General features: G+C 43.5%; 1 protein-coding gene and 1 long non-coding RNA gene across 2 annotated transcripts; one reads left to right on the plus strand and one right to left on the minus strand.

Annotated features, from left to right (window-relative positions):
• The first annotated feature begins 3,098 nt into the window (after nucleotides 1-3,098).
• MID1IP1 (MID1 interacting protein 1) lies at nucleotides 3,099-5,124 on the plus strand. The gene has a single exon (XM_073667296.1). The coding sequence runs from the start codon at nucleotides 3,504-3,506 to the stop codon at nucleotides 3,963-3,965; it is 462 nt and encodes a 153-aa protein (XP_073523397.1). The 5' UTR covers nucleotides 3,099-3,503; the 3' UTR covers nucleotides 3,966-5,124.
• Nucleotides 5,125-6,515: 1,391 nt separating this feature from the next.
• On the minus strand, nucleotides 6,516-11,899 carry LOC141252966 (uncharacterized). Its single transcript, XR_012314173.1, has 3 exons — nucleotides 11,817-11,899; nucleotides 9,866-9,941; nucleotides 6,516-6,713 (listed from the first exon to the last, which is right to left on the minus strand). It is a non-coding gene; the product is annotated as an uncharacterized lncRNA (long non-coding RNA).
• Nucleotides 11,900-17,283: the final 5,384 nt, after the last annotated feature.

Consider the following 17,283-nt stretch of genomic DNA (forward strand, 5'->3'; position numbering starts at 1 on the left):
TTTTTTTAAGTGCTGCCTCCATTTGAACGTTTTAATTATCAGGTTTGGCAATTACCTGGGAGACTTAGCACCCAGACATTAATTTTTTATCATTAGTTGGTGCTGCTTTGATTTCTTTTATTTTAGTTTAGAGAAGATAGATATAGATAGATGGATAGATAGTATGGGATAGATAGAATGTATTATATTGGATGGATGGGATAGACATAACATAGATAATATAAAATTGAAGATAGATGTAGATATATACAGTGGTGGCCAAAAGTATTGGCACCCCTGCAATTCTGTCAGATAATACTCAGTTTCTTCCTGAAAATGATTGCAATCACAAATTCTTTGGTCTTATTCTCTTCATTTAATTTGCTTGCAAGGAAAAAACACAAAAGAGAATGAAGCAAAAATCAAATCATTGATCATTTCCCACAAAACTCCAAAAATGGGCCAGACAAAAGTATTGGCACCCTCAGCCTAATACTTGGTTGCACAACCTTTAGCCAAAATAACTGCGAACAACCACTTCCGGTAGCCATCAATGAGTTTCTTACAATGCTCTGCTGGAATTGTAGACCATTCTTCTTTGGCAAACTGCTCCAGGTCCCTGATATTTGAAGGGTGCCTTCTCCAAACTGCCATTTTGAGATCTCTCCACAGGTGTTCTATGGGATTCAGGTCTGGACTCATTGCTGGCCACCTTAGAAGTCTCCAGTGCTTTCTCTCAAACCATTTTATAGCGCTTTTGGAAGTGTGTTTTGGGTCATTGTCCTGCTGGAAGACCCATGACCTCTGAGGGAGACCCAGCTTTCTCACACTGGGCCCTACATTATGCTGCAAAATTTGTTGGTAGTCTTCAGACTTCATAATGCCATGCACACGGTCAAGCAGTCCAGTGCCAGAGGCAGCAAAGCAACCCCAAAACATCAGGGAACCTCCGCCATGTTTGACTGTAGGGACCGTGTTCTTTTCTTTGAATGCCTCTTTTTTTTTTCCTGTACACTCTATGTTGATGCTTTTTCCCAAAAAGCTCTACTTTTGTCTCATCTGACCAGAGAACATTCTTCCAAAACGTTTTAGGCTTTCTCAGGTAAGTTTTGGCAAACTCCAGCCTGGCTTTTTTATGTCTCGGGGTAAGAAGTGGGGTCTTCCTGGGTATCCTACCATACAGTCCCTTTTCTTTCAGACGCCGACGGATAGTACGGGTTGACACTGTTGTACCCTCGGACTGCAGGGCAGCTTGAACTTGTTTGGATGTTAGTCGAGGTTCTTTATCCACCATCCGCACAATCTTGCGTTGAAATCTCTCGTCAATTTTTCTTTTCCATCCACATCTAGGGAGGTTAGCCACAGTGCCATGGGCTTTAAACTTCTTGATGACACTGCGCACGGAAGACACAGGAACATTCAGGTCTTTGGAGATGGACTTGTAGCCTTGAGATTGCTCATGCTTCCTCACAATTTGGTTTCTCAAGTCCTCAGACAGTTCTTTGGTCTTCTTTCTTTTCTCCATGTTCAATGTGGTACACACAAGGACACAGGACAGAGATTGAGTCAACTTTAATCCATGTAAACTGGCTGCAAGTGTGATTTAGTTATTGCCAACACCTGTTAGGTGCCACAGGTAAGTTACAGGTGCTGTTAATTACACAAATTAGAGAAGCATCACATGATTTTTCAAACAGTGACAATACTTTTGTCCACCCCCTTTTTTAGGTTTGGTGTGGAATTATATCCAATTTGGCTTTAGGACAATTCTTTTTGTGTTTTTGCATTGAAGACAAATTAAATGAAGATAATAATACCAAATAATTTGTGATTGCAATCATTTTCAGGAAGAAACTGAGTATTATCTGACAGAATTGCAGGGGTGCCAATACTTTTGGCCACCACTGTATATACACAGAGAGACTGGGCCCGTGCAAGTGAGGGGCCCGCCAACGCCAGCAAATACTTGAGCTGGATGTGCATCCTCGGACACACATTCATCTGAAGTGTATTGCGGCGTACAGACCTGTCGGGTTCGTGTTTTGCAATATATGCTACCGCCAATCAGAGGCCAGGGGATGATGTTGGAATGCACGTGACTGGGGGTGCATAGCAGTGACGTCATGCGTTCCCGTCGCTTGCACGCTGAATTCAGCTGTCACCTTCAGAAGAGGATGCCGCTTGGCAGGGGAGCAGAGGGATGGTGAGTAGAATGGGGTTTTTTTTCCCTATAAAGAACAAAGGCAGAACGGGAGACATATACCAGGAAGGATGCGGGGATATATATACCAGGATGAGGCCCAGGATAAGGGACATATACTAGGATGGGGGATATATATACCATCATGGGGCCCAGGATAAGGGACATATATACCAGCATGGGGGATATATACTGTCATGGGGCCTGGGGATAAGGGACATATATACCAGGATGGGGGATATATACCAGGATAGTGGACATATACCAGGATGGGGCCCAGGATAAGAGACATATACCACGATGGGGCCCAGAATAAGAGACATATACCAGGATGGGGCCCAGGATAAGTGACATATATACCAGCATGGGGGATATATACCATCATGGGGCCTGGGGATAAGGGACAAATATACAAGGATGGGGGATATATACCAGGATAGTGGACATATACCAGGATAAGGGGCATATTACCAGGATGCGGCCCAGGCTAAGAGACATATACCAGGATGGGGCCCAGGACAAGGGACATATACTAGGATGGGGGATATATATACAATCATGGGGCCCAGGATAAGGGACATATATACCAGGATGATATATATCAGGATGGGGGGGGTCTCTGTCCAAATCTTGCATCGGGGCCCATCAGACTCTAGCTACACCACTGTAATAGGTCTACACATACAGATATAAGATGGATACACAGATGATGATGGCTCCTATAGACAGAAGTCAGACAGCTAATCTAGATTGCAGAGGGCGATGAGATCTGCCATCCCATATTTCTGGGCCATACAGACTGTGTGGTAGTTCGCTGCCTGGAGCTGAGCATGATGCAAGGAGTGCGGGGATTTAGCCAGCAGCGGCCGATCTCCTTACTGGGCAGCCGGCTGTGAGGCGAGGTGTCGGGGGCGGAGCCTGCTCTGGTGGAGTCAGTGTTACCCTCGGTCATTCAGTGCTGTGAACCGGCTTCATCCTGCTGTACTGCGAGGGGCTGGCACTTGGAGCTACACCTTTCTCCCAGGGTATATATATTGTGCCGGGCACAGAGAGGGAGCTGGTTGCTTAGTGCATGAAGAAGAATAAGGAGTGGCCCCCTGCACACTGACTCAGTCATTTCCATGACACTGGCAAGGCAGAGACTTCACAGTAAGTCAGTGCTTCCTATCTGGGTGTGCATTAGCAGAAGCTCCTACCAGCAGATGAGCTCAGCAGCTGATGCACATTGCTTGTGACAGCCATCAGCATCTCCACACGAGCGGATTGTAGAGCCTCCAGAGGAGATCATTTCTGCTGCCTGGATCCATCACCAGCCACTGCCACAATGATGCAAATCTCTGACTCCTACAACCAGAAGCACTCCTTGTTCAATGCCATGAACAGGTTTATTGGAGCTGTGAACAATATGGACCAGACTGTCATGGTGCCCAGTCTGCTGAGGGACTTACCTCTAGACATGGAGGGGATGAAGGAAGAGGTCACCAACAGCAATGGGGCTACTAATTATTTCACCAGGAGGGACATGCACGGCTACTACATCCTGCTGAAATCTATCAGGAATGACATTGAATGGGGGATCCTGCAAGGAGATGATAGGAAAAAGGACAAAGTGTCTCATGTGGACACCAACAGACTGGAGGAGTCTGAAGGAGAAGAAGATCTGGAGAAGCTCTTCCACTTCCACCTCACTGGACTCCACACAGTGCTCAGTAAACTCACCAGGAAAGCCAACATCCTCACCAACAGATACAAGGAGGAGATAGGATTTGGCAGCTGGGGACATTGATTATAGCAGTTTTTTTTACTGTTCTAATTATTAGTATCCTGTTTTTATTATTTTATGATGGGGTTTGTTTTTTTTTTTTTTTTCATGATTTTTTTTTAAATATTATTTGAAGACTGTGGAGGAAGCTGGGAGCAAGGGATCATCATATTTAGTGTAACTTATTATTTTAGGGGTTTTCGGTAATACCCATGATATGAGTAAGGTTTCCTATGATACACCTCTCCCTGTGTGTCACAGATGCAATGACTAAGAATGCATCTGCAGCCCCAATTAACCCTTGCCTAGGAAGAAAAATGTAATTTTCTCGATTCTTTGGTAATTTCCTACAGCTGTGATGCCTCTTGGCATTATGATGCATGGACCCTCTTGCGTTATTTAGTGTATTAATGTGCAGAAATCTAATGAGGGTTAATGTATCAATGATTGGACACCTGATTATAAGGTGAAGAGATACAAGTGTATTGTGCTCCTTGCCTTTGGTTGGTAGAAGAGCTGGGGACTGTGTCATGGGCAGATGGGTGGGGTGCAGCTGTAGACATTCTAGTACAGATTGCATCAGCCTTTCATGATTTTGCACTATTTTTTTTAAAGGAAGTGATTTGTAAATGCGTTTCACTTATTTTCACTGTACCAGTAACATTTGTGCTGGAGCAGAGGATGAGAGGTTCAAGGCAAAAGCTACACCACTGTAATTATTACCATGGGCTCTTGTATCCGTAATCAGTATAATCTGCGGTGCATGAAGACAATGGATTCTGTGTTGCAAATCTCTGCTGTACTTGTGTGCCAGACATTCAGTGAGAAATATACTGACCACCCAAATAAAATGTCAAAATGCATTGACAGATATGTATGACAGATTGATCCACGAACCCCAATGTGTCGTTGGATACACTTCTTTGTCTTTCCCATCCCTCATTGTTTTGCACGTTGTATTAGATGGCGAGCTACAAGCAGGCAACGAGGCTGTTAAGCCAATGACATACAGACTGTTCATCTTTGCTTACATGTTGGAACTAATGATACACTGTCGATCTGTTCAGATAGAATGTGGAACGGTTCCTTGTCATATGCACAGTAACTAAAGAAAAAGCTTCTTTTTTTTTATTTTGTCAAATATTCTATTTTAATAAATAACACAACGTGTTCATACATTCCATGTATATGCTTGTTATTTACGTCAGTATGTCAATATATATGAACAGATCATAATATATACTTCAAGAACATGCAGTAAAACTGCATTAATCACAGAAGAACCCAGTAATGATGATCTAACATGGGGACATGGCGTGATATTGTTGCCATGCAGGCTTGTCTTCATGTAGAATGGGGATTGGTGGGCGACACTCCCTCCATACAGAACATTCTATTAGAAGTCACTCCAGAAACCGGCAAGGAAAGTCATCATCAAATCCACCCAACATGGATGCCACAATAAATGTACATTTTTAGGATATGCTATATCTTAAAAATCTACATGTATATATTAGTATACAAAATAGATTAAATTTGTTTATCTATGTTGTTAGAATTTATGGGCTAGATAATTCCATCAATCTCATATTTTATCTACGGTATATTATACATATCTATGTTTAGTTTCTATAAAATACTTGTGATACGCGTTTTAGAATTAGAAAACGCTTGAATGCTTTATTAGACCACGCTGAGCTCATACAAGGGGCCTCACAATAGAACTAAATGGATACCCCTTGATTTTAACTGTTGCCATGCAATGCTTAGTTTTCCAGTGCTGCAGGGAACACATGCAATTACATTGTGCGGTTTCATCACTATCGCAGCAGGCTGCTTTGGCATCCTGCAGCATGGAGCCAACCACCCCACTTCTTCAGTGATCAGCTGCATACTTGGACTTAATCGACATATACATATTTAAAAAAAATCATACTAATTCTCTACCAACCGTTTGATACATTTAATAGAAGTATCAGGAAAGTGAATTGAGGACACTACATTTTTCGCTGATTAAATGATCGTCAGTTTCCATTACATTTTTCCTGAAGTAAGTACAATAGGTTTGATGATGGGTCCAGGAGCTAATTATCAGACATCAGTGCTGGTCATTCAGAGTAGTTGCTTGCTGGAAATACCTGCTGTGCTGCATTGCCTATAACAAGTCTGTCACACCAGTTGTAATGTACCAGATTGAATGAAAGTTTTTAATGACTCATCCACTTAAAACTAGATTGACATAATTGATACTGAGAAGGCTTAGTCGTTACATAAAACAAGGGATAGAGCATTTAAGTTCCTTATATAACAGGTCATCTTTGCTATTTCTAGAACAATTTTCTAAGTGCAATTGTCACTTAAAGTGGTTTCTCACCCACAGCATAGGTCCCTTTCATATAATCTGTGCTGGCACTCTCCAATACTAAGAGTGGTAGGTATAAATCTGTGCACTAGGGTATAAAGGACAGTGCCTACACGAGTCATGACAAGGGATTTTGAGGGTACTTGCCGTATAGGATTCCCCATACCAGAACATGCGATAATAAAAATGCACACATCACGTTTTCTTGCACCTAAAACCATTTATTGATATTAACAGCTTTTTTAGCATATATGGCAATACAAAATTACAAAAAGAAGCATGTATTCTAATCTCATCAGTGTGTAATATACTTCAATGTTCGCAGACAGAAGTTGAACCACCATGCTGAACTCTACACTTGGTGAGTCCTCCGCCTTTCTCAAGCATGCCTGAGGAGTGCATGTCCCGACCTAGATGTGAAAATAATCTCGCGATAAGTTATATGTTAAATATATCAATGAATTGTCAAACACAGGATGAAACAAAAAAATTTCCAGGCTTTATTCATCGGTCCAATTAAAATCCACATTGACATACGGAAAACATAATGGGCCTCATTCATCAAAGATTTTAGGCCAGTATTCTGGAGTAAAAAGCTATGAAAAGTTGCATAATTCTGGCACAAGTGGAGGCTATGCTAAAATTATGCGAGGTCGTTCTCACACCTTTTTCCCCCAGCTGCGCATAAGTAGGTACAGCTTGGACGGGGGTGTGGCCAGTGCTTACTACGCCACAAATCTTACTCCAGAAGGGACTAGAGTAAGATTTGGGGCGAGGTGCACGCCCCTCATCCGATTCATGATGAGGGAGTTGGTTGACCTCTCCTGGGGAGAATAATAATGGTCTTGAATTTCCTCGATTTATACACAATCTGCTTGTTTGTGGATTGGTGGAGTCTTTTCCACCCTTATGAGCATCAACAGCTCTTCTTCTGAGGTCCTTAGAAACCCCCTTTGTTCATGTCATAATATACCTCCACAAAAGTGGAAATCAGATTTAGATAGAGCCTTGTTCTTTAAATAAAACAGATCACCCACTTGTACTGTATTGTTATCCCATTGATGGAAACACTAGACTCTAATTTCACGAATCATCTGCTACTCCTAAAGGTATTGCATATTTTTGACACTTACAGATACTGGATTATTTCCTCAATAAAATAAGGACAGACTAATATTTTTGACTAATTTAATTGATTTGGTTCTCGTTAACTTATATTAGTGTGAAAAACTGATGTAGTTTTAGATCAAATTTTAGGTCAAATTATGGAAAATTCTGAAGGGTTCACTAACTTTCAAGTGCCACTGTAATTGGTTTTAAGTGCAAAATCAGAAAATGTGCTATGTGTGCATGTTTATGACTGAATGTAGCACACAGAAGTGAACAGAGGCCAGAGGGGACTGAAGTGGTGGGGACTTATTAGGTAAGTACTAATTGTTATTTTATAGCATTTCCTTCACATTGACTCTTTTTTTTTTCCATATGTAAGTTTGAACATGAGAGAACATGCAAAATCTAACTGGAGTGCTTGAAGAAAATGCTGAAACAGAACATACTGTTTGTATGAAGGATTCACTGAAATATAGCCTAGTAGCAGATTTCCATGCAGGTGACACTGCAGACAACACAAATTCTTCTAGTTTATGCGGCAGACCATAATAAATAGGATATAGTTACACAAATTAAGAGAACCACTAGGCCGGAGGCCAAAAGTCAGCAACACAGAGTTTAATTGAAGTCTCATCCAATTAACACAATAAATGGTAATTAATACAATGAATGTGCCAAGATTTGAGTGTGTTGAGGATTATAGGATGGAGCCTCCTTACTCTTCTCTGATTAGTGGTGGTTCTGGAGTTAAGATCCCTCCTGAAATGGCCACCAAAATTCAAGAACAGCTTCAAGATAGTGATTTAACTCTCTGCTTTACTACCACAGTCTCAGGTGTATGCCGTATTTTTCGGACTATAAGACGCACTTTTTTCCTCCAAAATTTTGAAGGAAAGTGGAGGGTGCGTCTTATAGTCCAAACCTTCTAATTGAATGTCTTGTGGGGGGAGCGGCAGGAGCGGCTGCTGCAGCCTAAACTGTCCCCGCTAAAGAAAATTAATATTCACTGCTCCCCATGCCCATGGGCGTGGGGAGCACTGGATTTTCATTCTCCTTAATCGTGGCGTACAGTGTCTGCAGCAGCCACAGCTTCAGCAGCGCTCGGCCGTCATTTGTGCCTGCTACTAAAGAGCATGAATAATCACCCGCTCTCCACACGCATGGGAGTGGAGAGGGGGTGAATATTCATGCTCTTTAATAGCGGGCACACGCGATTGCCCAGAAGCTGCAGGAGCCGCGGTGCAGCTACAGTGTGCGCCCACTATTAAGGAGAGTGAAGTCACTGCTCCCCACACCAATAGTCCCGGCGTGGGGAGCAGTGACTATTCCGGCAGCTGATCTCCCTGTGTGCGCCCGCTATTAAGGAGAGTGAAGTCTCTGCTCCCCACACCAATAGTCCCGGCGTGGGGAGCAGTGACTATTTCAGCAGCTGATCTCACTGTGTGCGCCTGCTATTAAGGAGAGTGAAGTCACTGCTACCCACACCAATAGTCCCAGCATGGGGAGCAATGACTATTCCGGCAGCTGATCTCCCTGTGTGAGCGCGCATGGCAGTGACGTCATGCGCGGCTCAGACGGTGAGATCAGTGCTGGCAGCAGAGCAGGACGCGACACTGGAGCAAAGGGAAGAAAGGTGAGTAGGAGTGTTTTTTTTTGTGATGGGGATGGAGGTGCCATACATATCAAGATGTGGGGGTGCATTGCATACCAGGGTGAGGGATGAGGGGTGCCATGCATACCAGGATGTGGGGTGCCATGCATACCAGGATGAGGGGGGCCTTGCATACCAGGATGAAGGGTGCCATATATATCAGGATGGTAGTGCCGAGCATACCAGGATGAGGGGGGCCATGCATACCAGGATGAGGGATGTGGGAGTGTCATGCATACCAGGATGAGGGGGGTGCCAAGCTTACCAGGATGAGTGGGTGCCATGCATACCACAATGAGGGGTACCATGCATACCAGAATTTGGGGCTGCCATGCATACCAGGATGAGGGGTGCCATGCATACCAGGATGGCAGATATTAGTACAGAATTGGGGGATATTACCCCTATAACAGTGTTAGCAGCAGACCCCCCCATAACAGTGCATCATGACCACATTTTTTGCTTACATTTTTTATATATTCCTCCGCTAAAACCTAGGTGCGTCTTATGGTCCGGTGCATCTTACAGTCTGAAAAATATGGTATATCATTTTGCAAGTTCTAATAGTTCTATAGATAAACTATGCATTTCACTTAGTAAAGGTGCATATCCTCTCTTCTAAGAAAATATGGACCTTCTGTAGTCAACACCAGTGAGGTCTCAGTTATCAAGTATTCAACATTGTGATTTATGTTTTGTGTGACTGAAATAAAGGTTGATTTTGCTACAGTGCAATGTAATATGGGTCAATGCAAAAAACATTAACAGGCCATGTGATTTCACCATTCTGAAAATACTTACAAGTCCATGTAACTCATAAAGGTTCCTTATACAAACAGACGTCTGAGGTGGCGGCAACCTGTACGTCGTCAGCAAGCTGTAAGGTAAGTAGGTCATGGAAAATAAATCAGTGGTATACACAGAAAAATAAGAAGAGCCAAAGCAAAAATAAAAGTGACTAACCCCCCCCCCCCTTTTTAGATGACCCTCTTCTTGAGTACCAGATTCTAAAGTAAAAATATGATGTCATGGAATTGTTCCTTAAGTGGTCAATATCAATAGTGTAAAATATGGCTCACTGGTTAAACATGGATGCACAAAACACAGAGCAGACCAAGCTTTTTAACTCTAATTTTATAGGTATGGAGACTCAAAAGACATACACTATATGGACAAAAGTATTAGATTAAGTCCCATTGCCACATGTGTATAAACTCCAGGCCCTAGCCACGCAGTCTGCCTTTATTAACATTTGATAGAATGGGTTGTATTAAAGAGCTGAATTGGAGCATGATCCTGTAATAAGATACCATCGTGGTAACAAGTCAGCTCATGAAATGTCTTGCTTCCTAAATATTCCAACATCAATTGTGAATGGAATGATTGAAGAGTAGAAGCGTTTAGAAACCAGAGAAACACAGCCATGAAGTGGTGTCTACGAGTGGAGAGGTGCAAAATGCATAAAAGTCACCCACTTTCTGCTGACTAAACCTCCTCAGGCATTAACATCAACACAAATGTTCAAATCTTATATAGCCAAGTACAGGGCCAAGCGTCAGACGGAGTGGTGTAAAGCACGTTGCCGCTGGACTATGAAACACCGGAAATGTGTTCCATACCGGGCAGCATGGTGGCTCAGTGGTTAGCGCTGCAGCCTTGCAGTGCTGGGGTCCTGGGTTCAAATCCCACTAAGGACAATATCTGCAAGGATTTTGTATGTTCTCCCCCTGTTTGCATGGGCTTCCTCCGGGTTCTCCAGTTTCCTCCCACATTCCAAAAGACATACTGATAGGGAATTTAGATTGTGAGCCCCAATGGTTACAGTGCCCATAATGTCTGTAAAGCGCTGTGTAATTAATGGTGCTATATAAGTGAGCAAAATAAATACATTTAAGAACCCTGAGAAAGTGCTCATTGCATGAAACGGACGTAGGCTACCGACCTTCTGTATATTGTTCTTTTTGTACACCTCTCGACCATGCAAAGAAAATGAACAGCTGTTTTATCATACTACGTGGGAAGTGCCAATCTACTTTTTGATGTTATATATGAACTGTCAAATATTATGCACCACATGTGTATTTACCGCTCAATATGTTTATCCTGTTTTTGGGAGTAGTGCCAACCTGTTTTTCCATTATACGGACAGTTAAGAATCACACTGACAGACGGGTCTGGGTTTGGCAAATGCCTTACCTGTTTGACTGCATTGGAGCGAATGTAAATATGGGTGGAGGAGGGATAATGCTATGGGTATTTTTTTCAGTAGTTGGGGCGTTAGTTTTGGCAATAGGAAATCTTCATTCTTCAGCATACCAAGACATTATAGACAATGGCTTCAGCTTTGTGTGAACAGTTTGGGGAAAGCCGTTTTCCGTTTCAACATGACCGTACCCCAATACATGGTTGTGCGAGTCTTGTGCGAGTCTGGTGTGTAAGACCTTAACTGGCCAAACAGAACCCTAACCTCAACTCCATCCAATACCTTAGACATGAGCTAGAACAGAGATTCCCACTCCAAAATCATGAAGAAAACCTTCCCAAAAGAGTGAAAGCTGTTTTAGCAGCTCAGTGGGTGGGAGGGTTCAACGTCATATTAACGCCTATGGACTAAGAATGAGAGGTCATAAAAGTCGTAATGTGTAAGTATCCCAATACCTTTGTCAATATAGGTTAAAGAGGTTGTTAACTTTCAGAAAAGTTTTTCCTATAAGCTTGGATAATAGTGGAAAATAATCTGAGTTTTACTTACCCTGCCCAGTTCCAGCACTAGGTCTCTACCGCTTCCAGTGACGGTAGCCTGATGCCACGTTGACAGCGCTGCAAACAATGACTGAGTTCAGCGGCTCTGCCAAAGTAGACAGGACAAGTCGCTCGGAGCTGGCGTCAGTGCTGCAGATAATAACAGACACCGGGAGCAGTGGCGGAGACAGCTACACCCTGGCAGAGTAAGTATACCTCAGTTTGTTTGTTTTTACTGAAGGTTATAGGAAAAACTTTCCAAAAGGGGACTACTTTTTAAGCCTGAAACAAACTCACATCATCTATGGAAAGATGGAATTGAACTGACCATAGTTAATGTCCCACTGGCCACAGGGCCTTGGTCAACCGTAGTGGCACCTTTTTAGTGCACCTGCTTTATTTCGAGGAGAAATTCAAGGTTGTATTCAGTACAATTTCAAGCAAATGTCACAAAGAAAGCAAGTAATACGTTAAAACTTGAAATATTCAGTAAAATCTGCACGAGTCAAAGAGCCCACAATATCTTGTTTCTCTGTGCTTCAGCATTAGATTTATGTGTAGGAATCATGGCCTGTATCTCGGTGTTCAGCCTGTTTTTATTAGTGAATGACGCAAGGTGAGCTTCTTATGGCAGCGAAATATGTAACCAATGATACATATGGCGGGGAAGCTGACAGGCTCTCCATGTGAATTATTGCCAGTGTTTGTCTATCTATCTCTTCCTGTAAGACCTTGATATATTCTGGACTGCAGTATGCCATAAAGATGGCTGTCAGGTGTGAATTGAGTGTTTTATTGTTTCTGGTGTACTGACAGATGTGCAGCTGGTAAAGGCTTTTAACATTAAACCTCTCTTTTTAAAATAAAAAATCACTTCCTTGACTTTCACGTTGCAGAAAACAGGCGCTTACAGATGTTTTATGAACATTTGACCATTATACTAAATATGCAGGCTTTACTGGTGAAAGTTCATAAGAGCACACTCGGCACGAGGAAGTGGGAAATTATTTCCGTATTTTTTGGACTATAAGACGCACTTTTTTCCTCCAAAATTTTGGAGGAAAGTGGGGGGTGCGTCTTATAGTCCGAATACTATATACCTATATACATGGCTGTGCGTGGTGGTGGGTGTGGGGGAGTGGCAGCAGGGGATCAGCGGGGCACAGGAGACAGCAGCCGTCGGCTGCAGCCTACGCTGTATCCGATACTAAAGAAATGAATATTCCCTGCTCCCTACACCCATGGGCGTGGAGAGCAATGAATATTCATTTTCCTTAATATTGCCCACACTGTACCGCAGCGCGACTCCTGCTGCCGCTCTGCGGTCAGTGTGCCCGCTATTAAAGCTCCTGAATATTCCCAACAATCCAATCCCATGGATTGTAGTGAATATCCATGGTCTTTAATAGCAGGCACACTGACCGCAGAGCGCTGCGGTACAGTGTGCGCACTATTGAAGAGACTGAAAGGTCACTGCTCCCCATGCACAGAGTCCCGGCGTGGGGAGCTGTGACTATTCCAGCACAGCGTCTCACACTGTGTGAGGGCACATGGCAGGGTCGCCATGCGTGCCCTGCCATGCGAGGCTCACACAGTGAGAGTGTCGGCAGCAGAGCGGGACAGCACTGGAGGAGAGAGGAGGTGAGTATGATTGTTAATTTTTTTTAGGGCAGCGTGATGGGGGCTCAAGGGGTGCCAAGCATACCAGGATGGGGGCTCAAGAGGTGCCATGCGCACCAGGATGGGGGATCTAGGGGTGCCATGCATACCAGTATGGGGGATCAAGGGGTGCCATGCATACCAGTATGGGGATGAGGGCCACGTATACCAGGAAGGAGGGGCCATACATACCAGGACGGAGGATATTAACAGAATTGGGGGACATTACCCCAATACCGGTGTCAGAAGCAGACCCCCTCCCCGATAACAGTGCCTACATTTTTTGCTTACATTTTTTTTCCTATTTTCCTCATCTAAATCCTAGGTGCGTCTTATAGTCTGAAAAATATGGTAATTGTTGTTATTGTGAACTCAAGGCTGCATCCACTTAAGGAGAGGTAAGAAGAGTCAACTCTAGAGCACCATGTATGACTGGCAGCTATTTTCTCTGGGGCACCCTTTCTGATTGGTATACATCTTCTCTGGGGCACCCTCTGGCGGCTATCTTCTGTTGGGCATCCTCTCTGACTGGCAGATAGCTTCTGTTCGGCATCCTCTTTGACTGGCAGATAGCTTCTGTGGGGCACACTGTCTGTCAGATATACTCACTACGCTAAACCCTGTGCTATGCCAAGCTATTTCCAGCCAAATAGGAATTAACATCAACAGTGATTGAACTGACCCAGAGTTTCTTCTGACATTCTCAAACATGGATACATAATAATTGGCTACTAATTAAACAGAGTCCCATGGTCTAGTAGAAATCATTTCCATTTGGAGTTGACATTGGAGCCACAATTATTAATGGTTGTCTCACAAAAAAATATTAATCCTTACTGATGATATGTTCTGAGTGATAGGGAAAAGGGGGTGATTTGATATATATTTTTTTTTTTAACTTTTTTTTTATATACTTTTCACTGTACTTGTTAGTCCCCTTAGGGGACTTGAACCTGCGATCATCTGATTGCTTCTGCTATATACAGCAATACCACAGTATTGCTTCATATAGAAAAATCACAGTCTCCTTTGAAACCCAGCTACAGGCAGAGTTTCAAGGGAGCTAAGTAATGACAAGCACAGTGGTCTTCAACAGAACCTGGCTGTCATAACAACCCATTGGCGACCCGCGATCATGTCACGGGCGCATAGAATGGCGTGCCCCATGCTGGTGCGCTGTTAATCCCCGTTAAAGTTCGACAGCAGCATTTTACAAGTTAACAATCATGGGCTGCATTTTGCGCCCCCTGCGGTTGTTGGAGGCAGGTCCTGGCTGTAACAGACAGCCATTACTTGCTAGGTGTGGGGCGAGCTCACCCTGTGAGCCTCCTCCATACACTTACTACAGATTTGTGCCTTACATTTACAGCGGATGTCAGTAAGATGTTGGGCCTTGGCATGATGCACCAAGCGCCTGTACTTGGTTTGAATGGTCATTCTGTGCTGACAGTCCTTTTTAAAGTTGTCACTAGGGATTCGCTGGGCCCATTATTGCCCCCTTCAATAACGAATTAAATGATAAAATTATATTTTTGCAGTGAGCATGTTGTATTTGTTGAGCCATTCAAAGTCTATGGGATTGATGGAGATGGCTAAGAACAGAAAAACGAGAATCCAGAGTCCCCCATTTCTTGTACTCCACGATCTCTGAAATAGTGCTTCACCTGTACGTGGGTTGTGTCCAATATTGGGTATTGAATAAATGGGCAAGAGCTTCGGTACCACATACAACTTGCTGACAGCTGTGGCACTGTTTTTTGAATAAAAAAGCCATGTTTTTAACACAATAATCACTGAAAATTTGAATTACGATTTCTTCTATTACAATTTAATCCTTAATCTAGATTATGATATACTATTCCTGGATTGTTTTATTGTCAATATATACTTATTGCAATATATATATATATATATATATATATATTTATATATATACTGATCAAAAAAAATAAAGGGATCACTTAAACAACACAATGTAACTCCAAGTCAATCACACTTCTGTGAAATCTATCTGTCCAGTTATGAAGCAAAACTGATTGTGAATCAATTTCTCCTGCTGTTGTGCAAATGGAACAGACAACTGGTAGAAATGATAGGCAATTAGCAAGATACCCCCTATAAAGGAGTGGTTCTGCAGGTGGTGACCACGGACCATTTCTCTGTTCTCAGCCTTTTTGGCTGTTGTTTTGGTCACTTCTGCATTTTGCCATTGCTCTCACCCCTAGAGGTACAGTAGCATGAGGCGCTGTCTACAGTACAACCCACAGAAGTTGCTCAGGTAGTGCAGTTCATCCAGGATGGCACATCAGTGCGAGCTGTGGCAAGAAGGGTAGCTGTGTCTGTCAGCACAGTGTCCAGAGCATGGAGCAGATACCAGGAGATGTGGAGGGAGACATAGGAGGGCAACAACCCAGCAGCAGGACCGTTACCTCCTCCTTTGTGCAAGGAGGAACAGGAGGAGCACTGCCAGAGCCCTGCAAAATGACCTCCAGCAGGCCACAAATGTGCATGTGTCTGCACAAACAGTTAGAAACCGACTCCATGCGGGTGGTATGAGGGCCCGACGTCCACAGATGGGGGTTGTGCTCACAGCCCAACACCGTGCAGGACGCTTGGCATTTGCCACAGAACACCAGGATTGGCAAAGTCGCCACTGGCGCCCTGTGCTCTTCACAGATGAAAGCAGGTTCACACTGAGCACATGTGACAGACGTGACAGAGTCTGGAGAAGCCGTGGAGAGCGATCTGCAGCCTGCAACATCCTTCAGCATGACCGGTTTGGCAGTGGGTCAGTAATGGTGTGGGGTGGCATTTCTTTGGAGGGCCGCACAGGCCTCATGTGCTCGCCAGAGGTATCCTGACTGCCATTAGGTAGCGAGATGAAATCCTCAGACACCTTGTGAGACCATATGCTGGTGCGGTTGGCCCTGGGTTCCTCCTAATGCAGGACAATGTCAGATCTCATGTGGCTGGAGTGTGTCAGCAGCTCCTGCAAGATGAAGGCATTGAAGCTATGGACTGGCCCGCCCGTTCCCCAGACCTGAATGCGATTGAGCACATCTGGGACATCATGTCTCGCTCCATCCACCAACGTCACGTTGCACCACAGACTGTCCAGGAGTTGGCGGATGCTGTAGTCCAGGTCTGGAAGGAGATCCCACAGGAGACCATCCGCAACCTCATCAGGAGCATGCCCAGGGGTTGTAGGGAGGTCATACAGGCACGTGGAGGCCACACACAATACTGAGCCTCATTTTGACTTGTTTTCAGGACATTACATCAAAGTTGGATCAGCCTGTAGTGTGTTTTTCCACTTTAATTTTGGGGGTGACTCCAAATCCAGGCCTCCATTGGTTAATACATTTGATTTCCATTGATGATTTTTGTGTGATTTTGTTGTCAGCACATTCAACTTTGTACAGAACAAAGTATTCAATGAGAATATTTCATTCATTCAGATCTGGGATGTGTTATTTGAGTGTTCCCTTTATTTTTTTTTGAGCAGTGTATATTATTACACTTGTTTTTATATGCCTGTTGCATTATATATTCTAAAGGACTACTCTAAATATGTTGTAGACTAATACTAAATATAATGAAGTGTAAGCATTAGCATAGCTAACTTTAGATCTTTATGAATGTCCCTTTATATAGTAGTGAAACACTCACTAGGGTTGGGAGTGAAACTTTTATCTGAGGAGTGGCAAAAGGGAGATCTGAGTAATCAGTAAAACTGAATTCTTAAGTGTGTGGGTTGGAAAATATGGGTGGATTATGAATGAAGTTGTGGTCTTTTCTCAGTGAACTGCTTGCATTAT

The sequence above is a fragment of the Phyllobates terribilis genome, unplaced genomic scaffold (genome assembly GCF_046119375.1).
Source record: "Phyllobates terribilis strain yellow unplaced genomic scaffold, ASM4611937v1 Scaffold_2__4_contigs__length_985480577, whole genome shotgun sequence".
NCBI classification, from domain to species: domain Eukaryota; kingdom Metazoa; phylum Chordata; class Amphibia; order Anura; family Dendrobatidae; genus Phyllobates; species Phyllobates terribilis.

Coding starts and splice junctions, on each gene's coding strand:
- MID1IP1 (XM_073667296.1), top strand. CDS start 3,504: ATGATGCAAATCTCTGACTCCTACAACCAGAAGCACTCCTTGTTCAAT.